The sequence below is a fragment of the Dysidea avara genome, chromosome 12 (assembly GCF_963678975.1).
Source record: "Dysidea avara chromosome 12, odDysAvar1.4, whole genome shotgun sequence".
NCBI classification, from domain to species: domain Eukaryota; kingdom Metazoa; phylum Porifera; class Demospongiae; order Dictyoceratida; family Dysideidae; genus Dysidea; species Dysidea avara.
Window position 1 is genome coordinate 20150741 of NC_089283.1, and position 23321 is coordinate 20174061.

The window sequence follows — 23321 nt, forward strand, 5'->3', positions numbered from 1 at the left end:
TCTTTAAAGCGTCAACATCACTTTATTTCTGAGACAGATTAAATTAGAAGATGCAAAGAGGAGCTGATTCATTAACACTAATGTGCAATGTTTAACTACAGGTGAAAACATCATAATGTTGACATGAGAATCAGTCTTAAAAGCAAAATGACATTCAGTGTCTGAAAAACTGCTGAAAATGCTCTCAAATTCAATCATCAGAGCCTAATTTCCTGGGGGAATACCCCCAGGTGGCATGCTGTAGTGTGCTTGAAACACTAATGTATACCATAATTTGGCTAGACACTAGATACTTGTTCATGAATTACCCATGTCCCCATCCAGCTTAGCCATCCCTTTGAAAAAATCCTAGTTACCCCCCCCCCCCCCCCCCCCCAAGCAGTATCTCCTAAATCTGCTTATGGTCACAGCCTCACAGGTTTAATTTAAATATTCCATTGTTCTATATTCTTCCATTACTTTCTGGTTATCCTTGTATACTGACAAGCCATCTTGAAACAGTGTCAGCAGTGCTTAGATCTTCTCTTTCATCATTCATAAATTTTTATTAACATTTTTATTACTTTGTATTGGCTTTGTGTGTGTGTGTGTGCATGTTATTTATCTGTGTTTTGTACTCTTCTCCATACAGGTAGGGACCCGCCGATTATGCTGGCATAATTATGAGCATAATAGGTGCCTGAAAGCATTGAGCATAATGCTAGCATAATAGGCAGAATATTTTGTAACAGTATGAATTCTTGCTTATAAAAATACACACTAGCTATCACAGAAAGATAGATATACTCTAATAGAACAGTCAGTAACTCTAATAGAACAATTACATAGCTGACTGTTCTATTAGAGTATATCGATCTTTTCTGTGATATGCATTTTGACAAGTAGGTTTGTGCTTCAGCCACTTATTATTTATCCATAAGCTGGAAATTATTAGCAGAGCATGAGAACTGAGGCATAAATAATTGGGCATAATTTGAGCATAATAGGTAAGTTTTGAGCATAAATTTAAGCATAATAGGTAAATTTTTTAGCAGTGCAGCATAGCATAATAGGTAAAATTATGAGCATAATCGGCGGGTCCCTACACACAGGGCTCCACTGAAAATCAGTATTTGGGTACTGTGGACCTCCTGTTTTTAAAAATTACAATCGATTACAGCAGCAGCAGTTCAGCTACAAAACAAGTCACTTTGCTTGTAGAGATTTCAACTATGTTATTAGCCATCTTTGTAGAGTGTTCATCTACATTACAAGCAAGTGAAGCAACCCAGTGGAACTAAGTTAAGTTACCAGTCAAATCTATCCTGTAGACAACATAACAAGTCACCCTGTAGAGTTCAGCTACAAGCAAATCACTCCATTGAGAGTTCAGAAATGTTTCAAGTGATCTTGTCCTGTACAGAGTTCAGCTACTCGAGCTTGTATAGCATTTCAACAACGTGACAAGTCATTGAGGAAAGTCCAGCTACATAACACTCTGTACAGGGTTGACTTACACAATCATGTCAGAAACTACATAGAACCTACACCCCGTACTCTTGTTCTGTTTACTTAAACTTTGATATAGTAAAAATAATTTGCATTTCTGGGTGTCTGGGGCTTATATCTAATCTACTCAGTGACAATAGACTCATATGTCACTCCAAGAGAGCCAACCATGAAGGAAGAACAACCAGACCAAAAAGCCCTATTGGCAGGAACTCTCAGCAATAACCCCGGCAGTACAAACACACAAACACGATGAAAAGTGCTGCACAACATCCGAGACATGTAACTTATATCACAGCCCAACAGCCACTTGACAAGATACATCATAAATAACAAGATAAACATGTATGAAAATAATACATCAACACAACAATACACATTGAATAATACAGGTATAATATTTCATAACATATAGGATGATATACAAGTGTTCTGTGTATCACTAGGTCTATACGAAGGTTATCATGGTACGGGATAAGTTGATCTACCAAACATTCAGCCGTTCACACTCACTCAGACATTCCTCAAACTGATCAGGAGTGAAACCTTTAGCTAGGATACGCTGTCGAGCATCATCAAACCTAACCAGAAATAAAGGAAGACAAGAACGTAGTACAATAATGAAATCTCTCCTATGCCCCTTGCAGTACTAGAATAACAGTCAGCCATTGGTCAGACCAATTTAAACACTTGAATGACCAAAACCTATTCTGGTTAGACATATTTACATTTTCAATATGGAATTAATAAAGTATGAAACTTGTTGCCTTCTAAAAATGGCTTACTGACCCTTTTCTAGCAGAGAACTTGGTGAACCAAAACTTTCTTAAAAATGTGGTGTCTAAACTAAATTTTCCTGTACAACTACAAGTGTTTAGTGCTATAGTTCCTCTACTAAAATACCATACAAATTTCCCTCCATACTACACAAGTTATAGTGTGTTCTCACCTGACTGTGTCGGGTTCAGCCATCTCCCTGATAATGGCATCAATGAGTTTAACATTCCTGTAAAGCAGGGAGAACAAACCAGTAATTACAAATACATTTTCCTTACTGAAACTATCTTTACCTGAAGTGTATTCAGTAAAGAGTTAGTTAGTATTGGTGTGCACACCAAGGTGTTCTGATTACTAGGACAGTTTATATGCTAAAGAGGACTTCAGGAATTGGGACCTTATTAACCAAGAGTCTGGATTGTGTATGTGTCTGGTTTCAGGAAGCTTTTAATAACTGTGATTCCAGACTGAGAAGTGTGTATAGTTCAGCTGGGGTGAATGTTAACTCAGTCTCTTGATTGCTCAGTGGCCTATCGCTACATAGATCTATAGCTTAAACTAGCTAGCAACAAATCAGTAAAAATCACTCCACAACATTGTTTCATAGTTGAATCTTACTAATCCAGAAAATTTTGAAACAAAACTGCACTTGTAATCAATAAAATGATAATTATTTTTAGAGGCGCTTAACACGCTTAAAGGTCGTAATGGAATTTTTAGCGATTTCAAAGGCAATAGTATGAAGTTTGGCCAGTAGAAAAAGTCCCAATGTAATACACTATGTATAACTGTTGGTGATTTTATCACCCACATGAATCATAAATGAACACTTCACCCACATGCACTACTTTCAGAGGAGGTTTCAGCTGAAACCATTGCAACTCCCTGTATCTGCCACTGCACATTAACAGGTTCCAGTGTATATACTAGTTCTATACAATGAACAGTACATGTACAGGTTGTCTTACTGAGAACCAGTATCATCTTCATACAGTGACTGTTTGGACATCTCCATCAGACGTAATGCTTCATTGATGTCTTCCTTCTCTACCACGCAGCCAAGCCTGTCAGTAAAGAATCATCAAAATATAAAAACATTTCACTACACATCTACTGCTACAAGCAAGATAGTAACATTTTTTGTTTTGTGAGGCAACATGCTTTTTAGTTTTGACATTACTGAAGTATGCTTCAATTTGGGTGTATGTGTGTCAATGCTGTTTAGATGTTTGACTGGAGAAAGACATTTCAGTTGAGCAATTAAAGATGATGGCATAGGGAAGTCAATTCAGGAACACACACATATATACTACATGTGAGTACACACACACACACACACACACACACACACACACGCACACACGCACAGATTTGAAGCACTTTGTTATCTACATTACACACCAGTGTAGTCGATAATCTCAGCAAGGCTAGTAGTGCTCTAGCTGAAGTGAATGTTTGGTTAGTTTGTGTCCTAGCATCTCTCCTCATCTCTACATAAGCTCCCACAATGTAGTCTGTGAGACCCTCCGGTATAACTGGCTGTTTCCTCTTGCACTCTGCAATGTATTGGCTAAGAGGAAATAAAATAATTGTAACAACTAAAGCATTCACTCTGTGGTAATGAATATTAATTTACATGGATTTTGCAGCATCCTTGGGAGGCCTCTATGCAACATTAAACCTACTACAATGTGTCACTTAATGTAGAGTAAATGATGAAAGACAGCCCATAACAATACATGGCCAAGGCTATTGACACCAGTGGACCAAGTAAAACAAACAAAAAAAAGAATCAGAAAAGGGGGGGGAGGAGGGAGTTAAAGAAGATTACTGAGACTTTGGATCTCCAGACCTCTAGCCAAACTTTGTAACTACTGTGCTACTGTTGCCAGGTACCACCCTGCTTGATACTTGTTGGCATTGATAATTTGTGGTAGCTCTTGTTGAAACTGATGATTGGTGTCAAAGTGATAACATAATTTTATAGCATATTCTTGTTCCCAGCCATCTAAGTGTAGCAGGAACCTTTACTTTGACATGTTGAAAAGGATTTCTGCTCTGATGAAATTGTTGCTTAACAACACAGCTAACCTTAATGAACAATATAGCATTGTGAAGCTTATAACCTAAAGACACAATTTCTTCTCATAATAAGAATCAGTGGTACAGTTTAGGCTCATATGAAGGTTTCTTACCTGTCACTCCCATAGGCTTCAATACACTTTAAAGGAATGAGCAATCACAATTATCAACCACCACATTTCTTATGTGCTATTACAGTATTCATCATAGATGTACACATTCATATGTGAAGAGAGTGGTAGGGATCAGAATTTCTCTCAATGTTAATTCTTGTAAGCAGTGTGTATAATTAGGTGCTGTTTTAGCTAATTATTCCATTTTTAAACTAGGGCTGGGACGAATATTTAAATTTACCTTTAAACGTTCACTAATAAAATGTTCAAACATTCACTTTCAAGTTACAGGTTTTCTTGTATTTATGCACACCCTTTTTAAGTTTCGTCTTTCTAGTCCTATTTAAGGTTACAGGTTAGGTACTTAATAATAGGTTATCATTTTTTGATGTGCGATAATGGATGATGTTATATTGGCGCATGTGTCACGAAACTGTTAGAATAGGAATTACCTCGTGCAGGTGTTATTGAGAAGGTTGTTAATTCAAAGCACTGTACAACCACGCGATAATAGCGGAGGAATCATACAAAGTGAGTGTTAATCGAACTTTACTGTGAAAGGTAGTCAAGGCGATAGCAATGAAGATAAGTGGCACATGCGCAAACCAAAAAGTAAACTCCCCACAATATGGTTGAACCAGCGATTAGTGCTACTGCTTAATATGGTTATTATTCATCAAAAAATAGCCAATTATTACTAATTTTTATGGCGGCGTCAATGGGTGGTTATATTATCTAGGTCCTGTCGTGAAGACTTTGTGGGAAAACTGACGAGAGGCTGGTTAGTTATCGTATCTTTCAAGGATAATGGTGATTAGTTCCACTATGGAAATACCATGCATCCACTACCATGCTGTTACAATTGGATAACAACTTATTTTGTTCATGAAGACCTAGAAATCACTAAGTAATAGCTTACTAATGCTGAATATCACGATGTGGCTTCCCATGAAACCTGGTTTTTGATGAATAGTAAATAACAGTTTCGCTGCTTAGCACCTGCATTTCTGTACAAGCACTTCCCTTGTAGAATGTATTGCCACTTACAGTATTACTTGTACTTTAATATATCATGTAATTTTAGTGTGTTCTTCCTTGCAAAATGTTTAAAACAGAACTATAAACAAAGCGCCTACAAAATTATTTATTGGGTAACCCGTAACCTTAATAAGTTTGTAAGCATTTGGAAAGTGCATAGCAGCAGTACTGAATGACGCAATTGATTGATCACAAATGCATATGTCCGCTATACTGCAATCATGCATAAGAAGGACATTATCCATGTATTATCTATCACTTTATAAGGTGTTTTAAGGCTACAACTATGGTATCAAGCTAAACTGTGATGATTTAAAAGTGGACGTGGCACACGATGAGACAAACATCGATCTCACAAGATGAATAAGCAGCTGCAATAAAGATAACGATGTTTATTTGTAATTCTTTTACAGACTATGAGTATATTACAAAGAGAGGAATGCCAATATTTTTATTAAAATTTACAAGAATTAACAATTATGACAAATACAATGCTTTAAAGTGTAAAACAGAACTAACTGTGTGTTAAACTGTACTTGCATACATGTCTGAAATTGTAGCTTTGATTGCTTCTATTAGAGTAGTTACTTGACTGCTCTATTAGAGTATCTCTACAATTGTAAGAAATGTGAGGTGAACAGTAAAGGGCTGCAGAGGGTTTAATAACAATCAATGATGGTTATATTAGTAGCATTCATACTACTGAAAATGTAGTGGTATACAGGGTTGTTTACAAGTTACCAATAGTGCAATAACAGCTACATATGCTGAGCTTGTTAGACTGTTACTGAGCTAAATTTAATAGGGGTTTCAACTGAAACCACAAAAACCTATCTCTTGTGAAATATAACTGAGATCAGTAGTGTATCAGATTAATACAATCACTTACTTAGGGTGACTACATTATTAGGATATCTTGATCTTCATGTTCTAAGGAAACTCCTACCAGTAATGTTCATTTGAATTGTCTTTTGAGGTCCTTTTAGAGACCTTTGCAAAAATTATGAAATGCACAAATTGCGAAGGATGACTGTCTCTTGCTATTTCTGTGCTTCTTTGTCAAGGTTTATCAATCTCCTATATATCCTCATATGTGAAATTTGATTGTGGGTTTTAGTTTATCCTGCAGCTTCTTTGATTAATTGTGGGTTTTGGTTTACTCCAGTCTACATTTTAAGACTAACACTACAATTACTAAAAGGACAGTCGTTACTTAGTGATCAAGCAACAAATTTTTTAACAGGTACACAAGTGCTTTAGTAGTGACACATAAAAGTATGGATTTCTTTGTATTTTAACATTGATTTTCCAAAATCTAGTCACATTTCATCATGATTAGTATGGTAGGACTGTACAGTATGGATCATGAAGGTCTCACCAAAAATATCACCTTCACTTCAGCTTGGCAGGATTGTTTAGGCATAATCAAGCTCAAACATACCTTCAGAGTGACACCAAGTTTCTATTACACTTACTAACTACCTCACTAACTAATGCCTTCAGCCAAGCGTAACTGGACTATGGATAAGGCTACAGGTTTGATTTCTTTACTGTTTAACATTACTTCAGCCTGACACGTTACACTACAGCTACATTACATACATCATGGACTTATCTTTGGCCTCCTTTGTGCCCCATTTCAGCTCCACTACCATGTAGGTGATGATTTGTGGTAACACATTATGACTACAGTACTGGTTATTGTACACAATTCCCATATTGAGCAGAGTGTGCCTGATTTACATGGATTGTGCAACATCCTTGGTAGGCCTCTAGGTAACACTAAACCTACCACAATACGTGAAATAATCACTTAACCCTTAAACGCGCATAAGCCTATATATAGGCTTTTACGCAAGACTGTAAACAAAGCGCTGTAACTTTCGAAGCGTTCATAGTATGGCTTTGTAATTTGTGCCATTCTACTCGTGATGCAATAAGCATTAAAATGATGCCTATGGGGTTTACTCTATGACCACAGTATAGGAACTAAAACTCACCGTGAAAATAGTTCTTAACAAAGAACTACAAAAATGTGCTATATACCTTTAGACAACTCCTTGCCAGTTGGTCTGAATCGCTGTAAACAAGTATTAGTCGAATCACCATTCAATGGCGGATCAGGCCATATACAGCCCACGTGATTAAACCCACAATCAATACGACCGGCAAGACGAAGAATGTGCTATTACGATAAAGTGAGACATTATTCTTCTTCGCTTTATAACAAGTAAGCCTTTGTTGTTACAGTGGTTATATAGCCTCCCCAAGTAGGCCAATGAATAAGCTTTCTATTGATATCTCGTTTTAGGCTAATAGAGTTAGGAGAGGCTATCTTGCCTCACCATATAAGTTTGCTTTGTTTAAACAAGTATCCTTAAAAGTTACGTGCACATTTACAGCTTAATTCCTTAAAAGTTTCGTGCGCGTTTAAGGGTTAAGGTACAACGATGAAAGACAGCTCCACAACTAAGGCTATCAACACCAGTGGACCAAGTAAAACAAAATGAAAAAAAATAAGCACAAAAATTGAGGAACTCCAGACCATGTTTCAAAGAGGTTCAAAAATAAATTCGACGTTCTTCGAAAATAAATTCCTACAAGTAAAAATAATGTGCTTTCATGTGATCGAACAGCGCATATTCACTTGTCTTGTGTATTCTTATTGCTACTGCATCAACATCAGTAAACTATACAGAATGACGGAATCCATGCTGTCTGCTGATCGAGCTGATTGCCTCGCCATTGGCTACTGTAGCTATTCCACTTATAACTCAGTCTTTTTCTTTCCAGTGTGCAAAAGTGGAGATTATTCCATCAGTAAGGCGAGCACACATAAACTTCACACATTTTGTAACGAATTTCTATTTGCTTGAAATCCACCTGTACTTCAAAATATGCATTCTTCAAAAATAAAATCTTTGAAGTTCAGATTTTACTGTTCCTATGAAAAATTTTTGTTCAAAAATAACCAGCTATGCAGTAGTCCTTACCAGCCATCTAAGTGTAGCAGGAGCCATTACTTTGACACATGTTGAAAAGGATTTCTGCTCTGATGAAAAATTGTTGCTTAACAACACAGATAATCTTCATGAACAATATACCATTGAGAAACTTACAACCTAAAGATACAATTCCTTTCTCATAATAAGAATCAATGGTACAGTTTAGTCTCATATGAAGTTTCATACCTCACTCCCATAGGCTTCAATACACTTTAAAGGACACCGGATAATGAGCAATCACAATTATCAACTACAACATTCCTTATGTGCTAATATAGCATTCATCATAGATGTACACAATCATACATGAAGAGGGTGGGAGGGATTAGGATTTCTCTCAATGTTAATTGGCTTCATTATTGTAAGCAGTGTGTATAATTTGGTGCTGTTTTAGCTTAAGTGTTCCAATTTTTAAACTACGTGAAAGCTAGGCACCAGCCTATTATGCTTGCATAATTCTGAACTAATAACATGTAGGTGCCTAAAAGTATCAAGTATAATGCTAGCATAATGGGTTGGAACATTTCACTATATTAAGACTTCTTACCTGTTAAATTGGCATGTCAGAGAATAAGATCAATATACTCAATATGGAATTGATCTAGTGCCGCTAGATTAATTTTTAAAAGTGCTTATACATGAGCATAGATACTTACTTGGGTACTAACGTATAGTAAAAACTTTGGTGGTAAATAAAACTTGGCAAATTTGGTGAATAGTATTACAATCACCAAAGTTTTTTCCGCCAATTATTTTTAGCAGTCACATGAGCAGATTAGCCATGTTGAAAGGATGGGTATCGAAGTACTGAGGATTTCCAAATCTTTGCAACACAAAAGCGCAATGCGTTCACATGCACGCCTATCATGTGAAATTTAAAATTCCTATAACACGCCATGCAACCAGTGAAACACTAACACACGAGTATAAAATCTATCAACAAGCGACTTGGTTGAATCACAACCGTTGGTCCGGTCTAAAGGGTCTAAACCATCGATTGGGTAAGAGGCAGGAAGTGACGTACTGGATAACATTTTTCCACTTTGCGTTGCAAAGATTTGGAAATCCTCAGTATCGTGACGGTATCGTGGGTATTTCTCCAAGCATTCCCTTCAATTATCGCGAGGTTCATTGTCCCACAAGAGTTCATGAAAATCCACACATTGCTCTCGACTTTTAGAACCAGCGAACGATGCTTACACTTGTACGGTAGCTACCACTCGAATGCAACATCGCCAAGTGCAAGCAATTAAAAGTATCGATAATTAAGGGGTATGGCAGCCGTTTCCATTGTGAGTCGTCAACCTTCAATACAAGGGATAAAGACTCGTGATCAAAATGGCCTCCACATCCCTTAATTGGTGAGTTGTTAATCACTCGCACTCATGTGTAGCGATGTTGTATTCAAGCGGTACAGTACCTGGTAGCTAAAAAATTCCAGGTGAAGCCCCATTCCCCAAAGTTTTTTTTCCGTCAATCTTGCAATAGTGGGTTTTCATCAAATTTTTTAATGCCAAAGTTTTTTACTATACGGTAAGTCAAAAGCCAATTTTATTATTGCTGGTAGTAGTTCTACCTCTGCTAGTGTAGTACAGCAGATTTATGACTTGTCGCTGTTTTCCAGTGATAGTTACAGTGACACTGAAATACCTAGTTCTGTTTCTGGCAGTGTCAGTAGTTTGGCTTCAAGTTTGGCAGCACTGTCTACTAAAGTACTTGTACATGTCACAGTGACACTTCAACATCAGCTATCTTCAGCCAGCCAAGATCATTGCTGTCTGTTTTACAAAGACTGACTAGTTCAGATTTGTGTAGGAAGAAGGTGGTGAGAAAAACCCACCAAAAAAAGCAAAACTAACTTGTAGTAATGACCCCAAGTCAATTAAACCAAATCAGAGATGTACAGAGTTTCCAAATGAATCATTGTCTGTGTCTGGTGGAAAATTGTTTTGCACTGCTTGGCGGGAAGAGCTATCCCTGAAACATAGTATTATATATGTACAATCAGTCAAGCACAAAAATAGTAAAGAAGCTCAAGCTAAGAAAAAAATCACAAGACAACACTGTTATAGAGTCACAAAGAGCATATGAGAGTGAAATACATCCACAAGGTGAGACCTCAGTCACCTTACCCGAGGACCAAAAGCTATATTGTGTAAAAGTCACAAAATCTTTTCTGAAAGCTGGAATTCCTTTGTCAAAATAAAGATTGTATGTGAGTTGCTAGAGGAGCATGTCTATTAAAGAGGAATGTATGACCTTTTGCTTTTTATTCATAGTCAAATACAAGAAATCAAAACATAATTGAACGGGAAAAAAAATGTATCAGTGATCTTTGATGGTACTACCAGATTATAGAGGAGGCATTGGCTGTACTGCTACGTTACGTATTTGATGGTAGTATTAAGCAAAGGTTAATTAAATGCCAAATACTAGTGAAAACAATGACAGGTGAAGAAGTGGCATGTGAACTGATTAGTATTTTGCAAGTAAACTATGAGATACTGTACATTCAATGAAATTGTTAGCATGCATGCATGACCGAGCAGCTACACTACATGGACTGTTAAAGTCATTTTCCCAATGGTTGTTGATATTGGTTGCTACTCTCATAATCTAGACCTAGTTAGAAAGAAATTAGACTTGCCTGTGTTAGATGAGTTTATCAGATTATGGATCAGTCTTTTTCCCATAGTTCTTGTGTATGAATGGAATGGAGGACCAAGACAGGTAGGTCAATGAAGCGCTTTAGTCCTAATAGATGGTGGAGCAAATGAGAAGTGCTTCATAATAATTATATTTTGCTTTGTTTGGAGATGTGCTTCCTTTTGTAAACTGAGGCATCACCTGTCACGCACAGTTACAGATACTTGCTGATAGAAGTAAATCAGAATTTCTCCAAGTTGAGCTTGCATCTGTCATTGATGCAGGTGAGCCTTTTGTTTAGGCTACTTACAAGCTAGAGGGTGACGATGCTCTAGCATTCACATGCTATGAGATCTATAGTTCACTGGAAGCCAGTGTAAGATTACAACACTATCCTAATCTCAATACAGTAGCTACCAAGCTTTGTAGAACATCTACTACACTTTATAGCAAATTGGTACAGTATGGAATAGCCTGTGTTCAGCCAGGGTTACTGTATTTCCAATCTAAGTTTTCAAATGAGTTGTCGAATAGTTTAGGTGCACTCAAAGCTGCTTGTTTGTTTGCTATATAAAAAACAATGATGCTCGACGACAATTATTCCATTGATAAGTGATAACTGGTAGCAATCAGTAATGAAGTAGTTATGTAGCTAGTTACATAAGCTGTAATAATACAACACCATATGTTGGCTAGCCCATCGTTGGGTCATTAGCCTTTTGTGTAATTATGAACAATGTCGAGTGTTTTGTGGGGATACCTGCCCCCCACCACCTTCTGGCTAGCTACACCCCTGTTAAGCAGTGAATGCTCTTTTAGAGCATTTTCACTACAAAGTGACTGTTCTATTAGAGAGTATGTACAATGCATGTAGTGTTTAGTTTCCACTGACTGCTCTATTAGGAAGAATCAATCTATTTTCATTTTAGCTCCATAGATCCACCAAATACGCTAGCATTATGCCAGTATAGCACTCCAGCCTATTATGCTGACACGAGCATAATGGCAATTCATATTCAGCTTAATGTCACATTTTACAACTCAAAGATTTATGGTCAAAATAATTAGGCATCCAGTAAACTTAACAATGATTAGAATCACAAGTCAGTAATTACAACAAATTCTGTGAAATATTAAAATAGGTACATAAGTGCTTACACATAAAAGTGTGGATTTCTTTGTATTTCATGTGTGACAATAACATAAGTGTCCATTTGGTTCTACTTGGGGTACTTAGAGATAATGAGTCACTCTCTAGAACTCCTACGGATATAATTACATGAAAATAACAAGGAGAAAACATCCTGACCACCTGGTAGACTCCTGTAAGCGTTCGAGCGTAAATCGGATGGCTGCAGGTTTGAGGCCACCTAGGTCCAGTCATGGATTTTTTCTCCTTCCTGCAACTTTTCAAACACATCTTATGTAGCTAATGTTCTTGTATCTAATGTCTTTGGGCAGGCTGTAGGACCAGGTGTCCTACAGACCTTCAGGACTTGTGCTGTAAAGCTTTAATAAAAAAGATTGATTTCCCAAAATCTGGTCATATTTTGTGATTCTTATCATACATGGTAGGACAGTACAGCATAGATCATGAAGATCTGACCAAAAATGTGATCTGAAATCCACCTGCACTTCAGCTTGGCAGGATTGTTTAGACATAATCAAGCTCAAAAATGCCTTCAGAGTGATCTAAAACTTAAGTTTCCATTAAACATTAGTTTTATACTAACTGACTAACTGCCTCACTTACTATGCCTTCAGCCAAGCATAACTTGAATATGGCTTTTAATTACTGTTCAGCCCAAGAACTTTCACCACAGCTACAGTGCATGCATTGTGGACTTATCTTTAAAACTAATTAGATTGCTCATGAGTGACCACAGTCATTGCCAATGGAGAAACACTGTTGTTGAAGAAATTGTAGTGGAAGAGTTATCTTTGTTACTACAGTTGTAGCTTAATACCCCTGGAGGAGTCCAAACTGGAAGGTTTATCATTCTTGGGTAATGAAGTCATACTTCAGCTATGTCTACGTACCAAGGAAAAAACTGAGTCAGCTAAAGCGTTGGCCATTAGCTGCCAGTCAGTTCGCAAAGAAAAATTAGAAAGCCTAACCAGGTTGCTGCAATTTGCAACAAAGACAGTCAGACTGGGCAGGCCATTTTTTATTAGGAGAATGTATACCTCTCCAAGAAGTAGATAACCAATCCTCAGCCTTCCTACTCAAACAGATGTCCTGTGGTGGTTCACATCTGTAGACCAGTGAAATGGAATCTCATTGTAAGGACCTTGGTTTACATGAATTTAGTATAAGTACTATAATGAGCCATGCACCTCGGAAGTGTAGCAGTTAATGCTAAAATTTGTGTGTGTGTGTGTGTGTGTGTGTATGTGTGTGTAGATGTGTGTGTGTGTGTGCATGTGTAGGTGTGTGTGTGTGTGTGTGTACGTGCGTGGGTGTGGGAAATCCATATAATAATATTGGTTGATTTGGTTCGGATGCAAAAATGTAGTATTGGTATGGCCCTACAATACATTATATTGACAACACATGCAACATATCACAATTGGTAAAAAAAATAGCCTCATTATTGCTATCATCTCATACTTTCATCATGATATCAAGACACATGATAGTGTGTCATGCGGCCAAGAAAGCCGGCGTGCCATACACCGTGAGCATATTGACAGGAAGAAAGAAAACAGCTTTTCACACATGCATAACTCCATGGCCCCTTCTCCAGAAGCCAGAATTTTTGCATTATAACTATCCCCCAGGTATGTAGGCCACACAGCAAATTTGATCAATTCTGCAACAGCCATTTGCAAAATATGGGTGTTCAAAGTTTTGTTTTAATTTCTTTATTTTTTTCTTTTCTTCTTATGCCATACGGGGTGGGGCTATGGGGGCTTCGATTTTTCTTTTTGCACACTTAGCAAAATTGCTATAAAATGCAAATGTGGAACTCAATTAGCTTGATCTTTGGCACAAATGAAGAGCATATAAAGGTGAATTCATGTACCAAGTTTGCTGTGAATCTGATGAATATCCAATGAGTTATGAGTGTTAATAAAGAAAGATCAAACTTCTGTCAAGGTTACAGGGCAGAGGAGGTTGGTCACACACCATAGCCCTATGACGTATTGATCATGGTCTTGCACAACCAAAAATGGTGGTGTTGGTATTTCTACTATTTTCATCACATCCACATGAAGTATTCATGATGTAGCTTTTGTTTCTTGGCTAAGAAAGCCACACAACACACTTCGTGGCTGAAAGAAGGGCACAGGGAGCCATAATTATCAATACTAATTCGCGCATTGAATGGGTTGAACTTTTCTTTGAGATCACGAGATGTTTGATGACGCGTGACTAACCTCCTCTGGCTACAGGGTAAACCCAGTATAGGAATGACTTGAAAATTGGTGTGTACATAGGCTGATCATCATAGCAGTGCCTTTTGATAGTTTGAACAGCAATAGAGTTATAGCTACAAAGTTATAAAGCAAAATCCAACCAAGTGTAAAATCGTGGGATCAAGATACTCTAATAGAGCAGTCACCGTAGGGTAAAAAAGGTGCACAAAATATGTCGGAAAAAAACAAAAAAAACCAGAGTTCGAACTAGGGGCCTCTATACCCAACATCCGCATCCTTAACTACTGAACCACTGCTTTCTTGGCTTATCACCTCACTTAATTTCTGCTTTATAAATGAAAATTCTAGTTTAAATCTGTTTATAAAGAAATGTTTGTATATAATTTCATAGACCTACCAACAGAAGTACTAGACTGTTCCAAAGCACACTATGTATGTTCTATTAGAAGTCCTCAAAAATGTGCACTCTATTAGAGTATTACAATAATATTGAAGTAAATCATGCAATGAAATACATTTATAAGTCTGTCTTCAATAATCATCATTGTGGCTGTATAGAAAAGAAGAAATGTGAGTAAAAATAAATCCCAAAGTCAGCCATAGGCTGGTTTTGGGGCCTTATAAAGTACAAAAAGAAGTGAAATCCACACTGAAAAATAATGCGGCCTAAAAACCCTGGTGAAAAAAGTGAAGTCAAAGATGATGGCCAAGAAATAGCTGCAATGATGCTAATGCTAAAATTTTAATAATGATAGTGTGCATTGTTAAAATTTATTAGCAGTAACATCATTGCAGCCATCTCTTGGCCACCATCTTTGATTTCACAACTTTTTTCATCCAAGGTTTTAGGCCGCACTACTTTTTCACAGGTTGGCTGTTTTAGTGTGGATCAACAATTGCTAGATCCTTTACATAAAGGGTATTTATTCATTTAAAAAGTTTCTTCGTGCACCTGCACAGAGCAACACAAGGAGTGTATGTCCAAATAATAAGGAGCTGTGAGACTGACCAAATGTTCTGAAAATGATAACATAGCATTTAAAGATACTAAATCTTTTGTAAGGGACTCGTGATAGCAAAGAGTCCAATTAATTTAAAAAAGAAAAAAGAACTAGTACAATTAAAAGTTATATATTTAATAAATGGAAGTAGGGTTCCAACAGTAAAAAGTACTGATAAAATATGAGTGATGGTAGCTTTTACATCATAGCTATGTGAGTGAAGTTGTTACTATAGCACTTTGCATTATCCTTCTCCTTGTGCTACTCTGTTAGTCCAATTTATTTACAAAACTGGGATAGCAGTAAAAAATAAAAAGACATTGACACTATTGTTAGGCACATATACGTACCTGATTTGCTTCTCAAGGCTAAAACTTGTGCACATGGTCTAAAATCTTGTGAGAGTAGCTGAGTGAGAGTGGTGCCATTACTGACAACTGTTTTCTATTCCAACCCACTGTTTTTCAAAGAATATCATTTGAACCCATTCAAAACAGCCAAGGCAGAAACTCTTGAACACTGTACCAGTGATTTATAGCCCCTTTTAGTTTGAAATATTGTCAACAAAACAAAACAACACTGAACACAACCAACCTAGTAGCTAGCTAGTGTTCTTCACCACCCAGCTATACCAGTGAGTTAACTGCAGTGCAAAGGCTGGTATTGGTGCCTTACTTTAAAATGGGCTGTGTTGCCGTGATGAGTGGCATTTTTAATGTTGCCAGCTTTATGACCACTTCTTCTACACCAGCAGGGTGAAGTGAATAAACAGATCGAGTCTTTTGTCTGGACTTCCTTTTGCATGCATTTCATCCTTGATGCAATATACTTGTTGATACCACTGAAGTTAGCAAGCAGCGCATATCACATAGGAGATGTTAGTAGAAACTTCGACTATGTTACACTTCAGTTTCTATGTTGCATCATTCTAATACCTCCCACTCAGCATTTATGCTTTGGAGATGCTGGTATTTGGTGTCTAACTATAACTAAGGAAATTCCTAACAGTCGCTTTTTAGTTTCTTAAACATTGTGTTGTCTTTTGAGGTCCTTTTAGAGACCTTTGCAAAAATTATGATGCACGGTATGCAACCATTTGTGTCCATGCACCTGTTTGTCAAGGTTAGACAATTTCTTATATACCTTCACATGTGAGATTTGATTGTGGGTTTTAGTTAATTCTGCAGTTTCTTTGCTTACGGGTTTTAGTTAATTCTGCAGTTTCTTTGCTTACCGGTTTAGTTAATTCTGCAGTTTCTTTGCTTACGGGTTTTAGTTAATTCTGCAGTTTCTTTGCTTACGGGTTTTAATTAATTCTACAGTTTCTTTGATTGCAGATTTTACTTTATTTGTACTGTGTGTTTTACTTTATTCCACTCGTACTAGTTAAAACACTGCGGTGAGTGTGCAACATAGAAAAAGCGTGGGTGAGAGAGTAAGACGAATATTCAGCTTAAGACCACACCAGGGTGCTATTAGTGCTATTAGTGCTAAATTTAGTATATCGCTAAATTTAGTCACCTTAAGGTAAGTACCTTCCGAGTACAATATGTTATGAAGCCTCTAATCCCTAATTCAGTCATCAGTATAGACTGAAGTAGGGATTTAATGTCCACTACCATACAGCAGGAAATTTTTATAAAAGAAAAATTTGATGAATTTGACAAATCGGTTGCATTTGTCAAATTTTAATTTAATAAGGACCTCAAAAGTTAGTGTTTAGATGTGTGGTGTTTTGCCTTTTGTCAAAGCTGATAATTGTGAATTCGTCAATATTTCCTGCTGTACAGTAGTGGACCCCTATTACAGTCTATAATGATGACTGAATTAGGGATTAGAGGCTTCATAACACATTGTATTTTCCTTTGAGGTCTCTTAGACACCGTCGCAAAAATTATAGGAGTGTACATTAGGGCTGTACCGATACTGATATTATATTGGTACCAATATTACGAGTAAAGGTATCGGTCAATTGGATGGTCTCAAGGTGTCCAGAATGGTACGTTTACTGTGTATACATAAATGTAAAGTTTGCTACTTCTTATATTGAATGATAATGGATATGATGTAATGGTTTAGGAAACTACATCCTGCTAGTATGTAAGTCAGATACAGTGGACACACCATACCAGTTTAGTAGTACTACACTACTCACCATGTGATAAAGTGATCAGATCTTCCTCAGTGACCTCTTCACTGTCATCCTTACTATCTTCTATCTTCTTCAACTGAACCATCCTCTGTAACATAGCAACAATGTGAAGTGTGATTTTGTATACAGTGAAAATATATCTTTCTTGGTGGTTATCTAGAGGTTGTGCTCTTTGAATAATAGACAGATTAAACTTTGTGCCCCATAATTGGGAAACACTTTATACTATATGCCTCTCACACTGCATGCACACTACACACATGCAAACACTTACATAAGCTTCCAAGTAGGTGCTTGACAACAGTCCTGATATAAGAGCTCTAAACTCTTCCTTCACCATTGGCAGGTAAATCTAACAACAGCTAAGGAGTTCAGAAGCATTACACACAAGCTTCTATAGTAACACTAGAAGGATACACCAGACCTCTCCACTACAATAGATCGTCATGGAACGTGGAATACTACCAACTGGTACCTGGTCATTCTAATGAGGTAGATTAAAATATGCAGTGTTTGAAAAAATCGGTTAGGCATTCGACCAAATTTGGTGCTTGTCCAAGCATAATCCATTTTGGTCAGACACAAGGTCCCCAGACAAAATGCATAATATATCTTGACTATATTTCAAGGTGAAAAATATTCAATATCGGACATTTTGTTCAGGCATAATGTCCTAGCGTTTTGTCTGCTTATTATTAAGCACAGAATATGAACAGATCTTTACCACTTTCGTGTATTTTTCAATGATACATAAGAAACGTTCCAACTTATAACACTGAAGCAATTTGGGGAGAAAGGATACATCTTTACAGCATTATTAGCTGTATATGTTAAACTACATGTTAGTTCACTGGTCAATCCTCCTGAGAGTTTCCCTAATTCCACATAATATATGGCAAAATATATACTACAGGGGGTGTAACTCTACATACACTACATTACAGTACTTCCACAAATACATATAATTACTGCTTACAATAATACTAGGCACAAACTGTTAGTGTAAGTTATCAAGTACAACTTACACACTCCTGCAATTTGAGTTCCTGAAACTTTATGAATTTGGATCCCCTGGTCTGTAGGTAAAGTCTTCCACCTGACCTGTAGTATTACAACCAGACAATAAACATGCAAAGTAATTAACCCTTAAACCTGCAGAGAACTTTTGGGAAATATGTGTTTACACAATATGGGCACACATGGCGATACTAGTTGGGATTTCTTATAGCCTACAACAACACATTGGTTAAAAGTCTGTTCATTGGGCTACTTGGAGAAGGCTAAATGAACACTGTAACTACAGTGGCTAACTTGTTATGAAGTGATGAGCAATGCCGAGTCGCGTCTCTGTGTCGCTGTACGTGTTTTGATGTCTCATTTTGATATGTTGTCCGTATCTACATAGAAATTTCTTGTATTTGTCTAAAACGCTGCACAGTAACTTTGATTTGGTGGTATACCCCTGGAGGGTCCTGCTGATTAATTAGACAACCAAGTACTAAGAATAATACGAAATGCGGTTAAAATTACATCATTAATAATGAATTAATGAATAAATAAATTATGTTTGAGAAACTACAAGGCCTAGAGACATTAACTAAGCGGGGATAGATTCGCCTGTGAATGAAGGCACAACCGTATAATAAGTACGCCTGTTCGTGCTGATGACTTTACTGTACGTGTAATTCTATATAACGCCCAGCACCACACCCTTGTTTAATTACGGATTGCTTGAAGGAGAAGATTAGTAAACGTCCGCAGAGAGGCCAGACACCACTTTACTGGTAAACAACATTACAAGTATGTTTAAATGTTTGTAACTGTGTATTTTGTGTGCAGGATATGCGCTCCAGGCGTCATGCAGTGAACTGACAACCAGCTGATGACCAGTTGGGATACCAGCTGATGCGCTCATAAACAACCAGCTGGAACAAGGTAATGAGTAATGTAATACTTGTACCGGTAGTTGTATTATACATCTTCATCCTTCATCTGGCTTGCTAGCGGCTGGAATTATTTTCCACTGGACTTATCTACTACTCTACCGTGAGTCTGTATAATAGCTAAACTAGAAGCCGATGCAGTGCTGCATATACAACGATGTGTAACTATCTCCTGTATGTTGTGCATGGCTGTATGCATAATATTATAGACTGTGATCACTGTGCCAATGCTACACCGCTGATATACTGGCACATCACCTGTGGCCTCTAGTTACAACAGACTCTATTGTGCCAAATTGGCTTGATTGGGATCAATTGTTAATTGTACCTTCACCATGTCTCTTGTTCTGCATAACCTCACTTCACTGTTGAGTCATCTTGAGAGACACGTCACACCTACAATATATAGCTACTTTCAATATAGCTTGGTTTTTGTGTAGGTTGTGTTTTAGTATTGTGGTTTTCTGATGCCAGTTAAACTCCCTTGACTGTGTACATATGCATATGTATCATTTCCACCGGTACACGCACACTGCTCTGAGTGCTGCCTATGACACTGTTTATACTTGCCCAATGGGTAGGTTGCAACGTTGGTGTATGTACTTGGTTGTATGTGACACGGTCCTAGAAATAAATAATAATAATAAAATTGCTAACCTTTCTCTTCCTTGTAATAGTTTCAAATGACCGGTAGTGCACTAAATACTTTCTGGGTAATCATTGGACAGAGATGGGGTTATCTAAGGGGATTTCCCAGAGGAGGTCGAAAGTGATTAAGCACCTTTAGAAATTAATTACTCAGAAAGCCAGGACGAAATAAAATGTGTGGACAATGTAACAGGGTGTGGAATCATTGTAACACCTGGTCAGTGCTAGAAGATATGCATCAAATTGAGTTATATAATTTTTGCATCAAAATCTAGGCCGGGGCTTTTACAAAACAAACTACACTACCGCAGCCGGTACCTTTAGGCCACTCTAAATAAATTTTGTTTCCCGTCCACTGAGTGCATCTGGTTACTGTCACTGGCATAGGTGAATCTGAGGTGGGCAAAAGGGGGGCATTCCTTATGTGCTAATATAACATTCATCACAGATGTACACTATCATATGTGAAGAGGGTAGGAGGGATCAGGATTTTTCTCAATGTTAATTATTGTAAGCAGTGTGTATAATTTGGTGCTGTTTTAGCTAAGTATTCCAATTTATAAACTAGGGCTGGGATGAATATTTATATTCACCTTCGAACGTTTGCTAATAAAATGTTCAAACATTCGCTTTCAAGTTACAGGTTTTCTTGTATTTATGCACATCCCCCTGAAGTTTTATCTTTCTAATCATATTTAATAAGTTTATAAGGTGCATAACAGCAGTACTGAGTGATGGGATTGATCAATTACAAATGGGAGTGTCCGCTACACTGTAATCATGCATAGGTAAATTTAATGTTACAAAGAAATGAAAGATGAGAGGAATGCCAATATTTTTTATTAAATTTAGAAGAATTAACAATTACAACAAATGCAATGCTTTAAACAGAACTAACTGTGTGTTAAACTATACTTGCATACATGTCTGAAATTATAGCTTTGTTTGTTTCTATAGAGTAGTTATTTGACTGCTCTATTAGAATATCTCTACCATTGTAAGAAATGTGAGGTGAACAGTATAGGGCTGCAGAGAGTTTAATAACAATTAATGATGGTTTGAATTCATACTATAGGGTTGTTTGCAAGTTACCAACAAACCACAAAAACCTATCTCGTGAAATATGACTGAGACAGATTATCAGAATACAATCAGGTTTGTTGGATTGTTTTACTTAGGGTGACTGCATTATTAGGATATCTTGATCTTGATGTTCTAAGGAAACTCCTACCAGTAAATTTCATTTGTGAGTTCCTTTTAAAGACCTTTGCAAAATTTATGAAATACACAATGTACTTCAATGTGAGGATCTGGTTGTCAAGGTTTGGCAATCTCTTATATACCCTCACATGTAAAATTTGATTGTGGGTTTTAGTTTATTCTGCAGTTTTTTTGATTAATTGTGGGTTTCCACTCTACATGTATAATACTACAATCGTTACTTAGTGATAAAGCAACAAATTCTGTGAAATATTTTAACAGGTACACAAGTACTTTAGTAGTGACACATAAAATTGTGGATTTCTTTGTATTTTAATATTGATTTTCCAAAATCTGGTCACATTTCATCATGATTAGTATGTTAGGACTGTACAGTATGGATAATGAAGGTCTCACCGAAAATATCACCTTCACTTCAGCTTGGCAGGATTGTTTAGGCATTATCAAACATACCTTCAGAGTGACACCAAGTTTCTATTACACTTACTAACTGCCTCACTAACCAATGCCTTCAGCCAAGCATAACTGGACTATGGATAAGGCTACAGGTTTCATTTCTTTACTGTTTAACATTACTTCAGCCTGAGATGTTACACTACAGCTACAGTACATATATCATGGACTTATATTTGGCCTCCTTTGTGTCCCATTTTGTCTCCACTACCATGTAGGTGATGATTTGTGGTAACACATTATGACTACAGTACTGGTTATTGTACACAATTCCCATATTGAGCACAGTGACTGCAGACACCAGTGGACCAAGTAAAACAAAATGAAACAATAAATAAATGAACACAAAAATTGGGGAACTTCAGACCTCTAGCCATGTTTTGAAGAGGCCCTTTACTTCGAAAATAAATTCCCAAGTACTGATGTTCTTTGAAAATAAATTCCCACAAGTAAAAATAATGTACGTTCATGTGATCAAACAGCGCGTATCGGCTTGTGTATTCTTATTGTTACTGCATCAACAGCCAGTAAACTATCCAGAATGGCCATTGTTGGGAATCTATGCCGTCCACTGATCAAGCCGATTGCCTCGCCACAGTGGTTACTGTAACTACTCCACTTTATAACTCAGTATTTTTCTTTCCAGTATGCAAAAGTGGAGATTATTCCATCCTCAATTCCATCAGTAAGGTGAACACACGTAGACTCCACATAGTTTGTAATTTGTGACACGAATTTCTATTTGCTTGAATCCACCTGTACTTCAAAATATGCATTCTTCAAAAATAAAATCTTCGAGATTCAGATTTTACTGTTCCTATGAAAAATTCTGGTTCGAAAATAACCAGCTATATGGTAGTCCTTCCCAGCCATCTAAGTGTAGCAGGAACCTTTACTTTGACACATGTTGAAAAGGATTTCTGCTCTCATGAAAACTTGTTGCTTAACAACACAGAAAATCTTCATGAACAATATACCATTGAGAAACTTACAACCTAAAGCTCTTTTCTTATAATAAGAATCAATGGTACAGTATAGTCTCATATGAAGTTTTCATACCTCACTCCCATAGGCTTCAATACACTTTAAAGGAAACCGGATAATGAGCAATCACAATTATCAACCACTTATGTGCTATTATAGCATTCAACAAAGATGTACACAACTATACATGAAGAGGGTGGGAGGGATTAGGATTTCTCTCAGTGTTAAGTGGCTTCATTATTGTAAGCAGTGTGTATAATGTGGTGCTGTTTTAGCTTAAGTATTCCAATTTTTAAACTACATGAAAGCTAGGTACCCGCTTAGTATGCTTGCATAATTCTGAACATAACACGTAGGTGCCTAAAAGCATCAAGAATAATACTAGCATA

General features: G+C 37.0%; 1 protein-coding gene across 3 annotated transcripts in view; it reads right to left on the minus strand.

Moving 5' to 3' along the window:
- LOC136240103 (DNA replication licensing factor mcm7-like) overlaps positions 1-23321 on the minus strand; it is a 105604-nt gene that overhangs the window by 70626 nt on the left and 11657 nt on the right. The window contains exons 4-9 of one of the 3 annotated variants that reach the window (XM_066030955.1): positions 18709-18784; positions 18101-18167; positions 17958-18035; positions 17687-17771; positions 3667-3835; positions 3234-3329 (exon numbers count right to left, since the gene is read on the minus strand). In XM_066030955.1, the coding sequence (XP_065887027.1) occupies positions 18738-18784 (47 nt within the window). In that variant the 3' untranslated portion in view covers positions 3234-3329; positions 3667-3835; positions 17687-17771; ... (1 more) ...; positions 18101-18167; positions 18709-18737. Of the gene's footprint in view, positions 1-1811; positions 2070-2437; positions 2495-3233; positions 3330-3666; positions 3836-17686; positions 17772-17957; positions 18036-18100; positions 18168-18708; positions 18785-23321 lie in introns of those variants that run through there. The other 2 variants (XM_066030954.1, XM_066030953.1) reach the window with 2 other exon arrangements.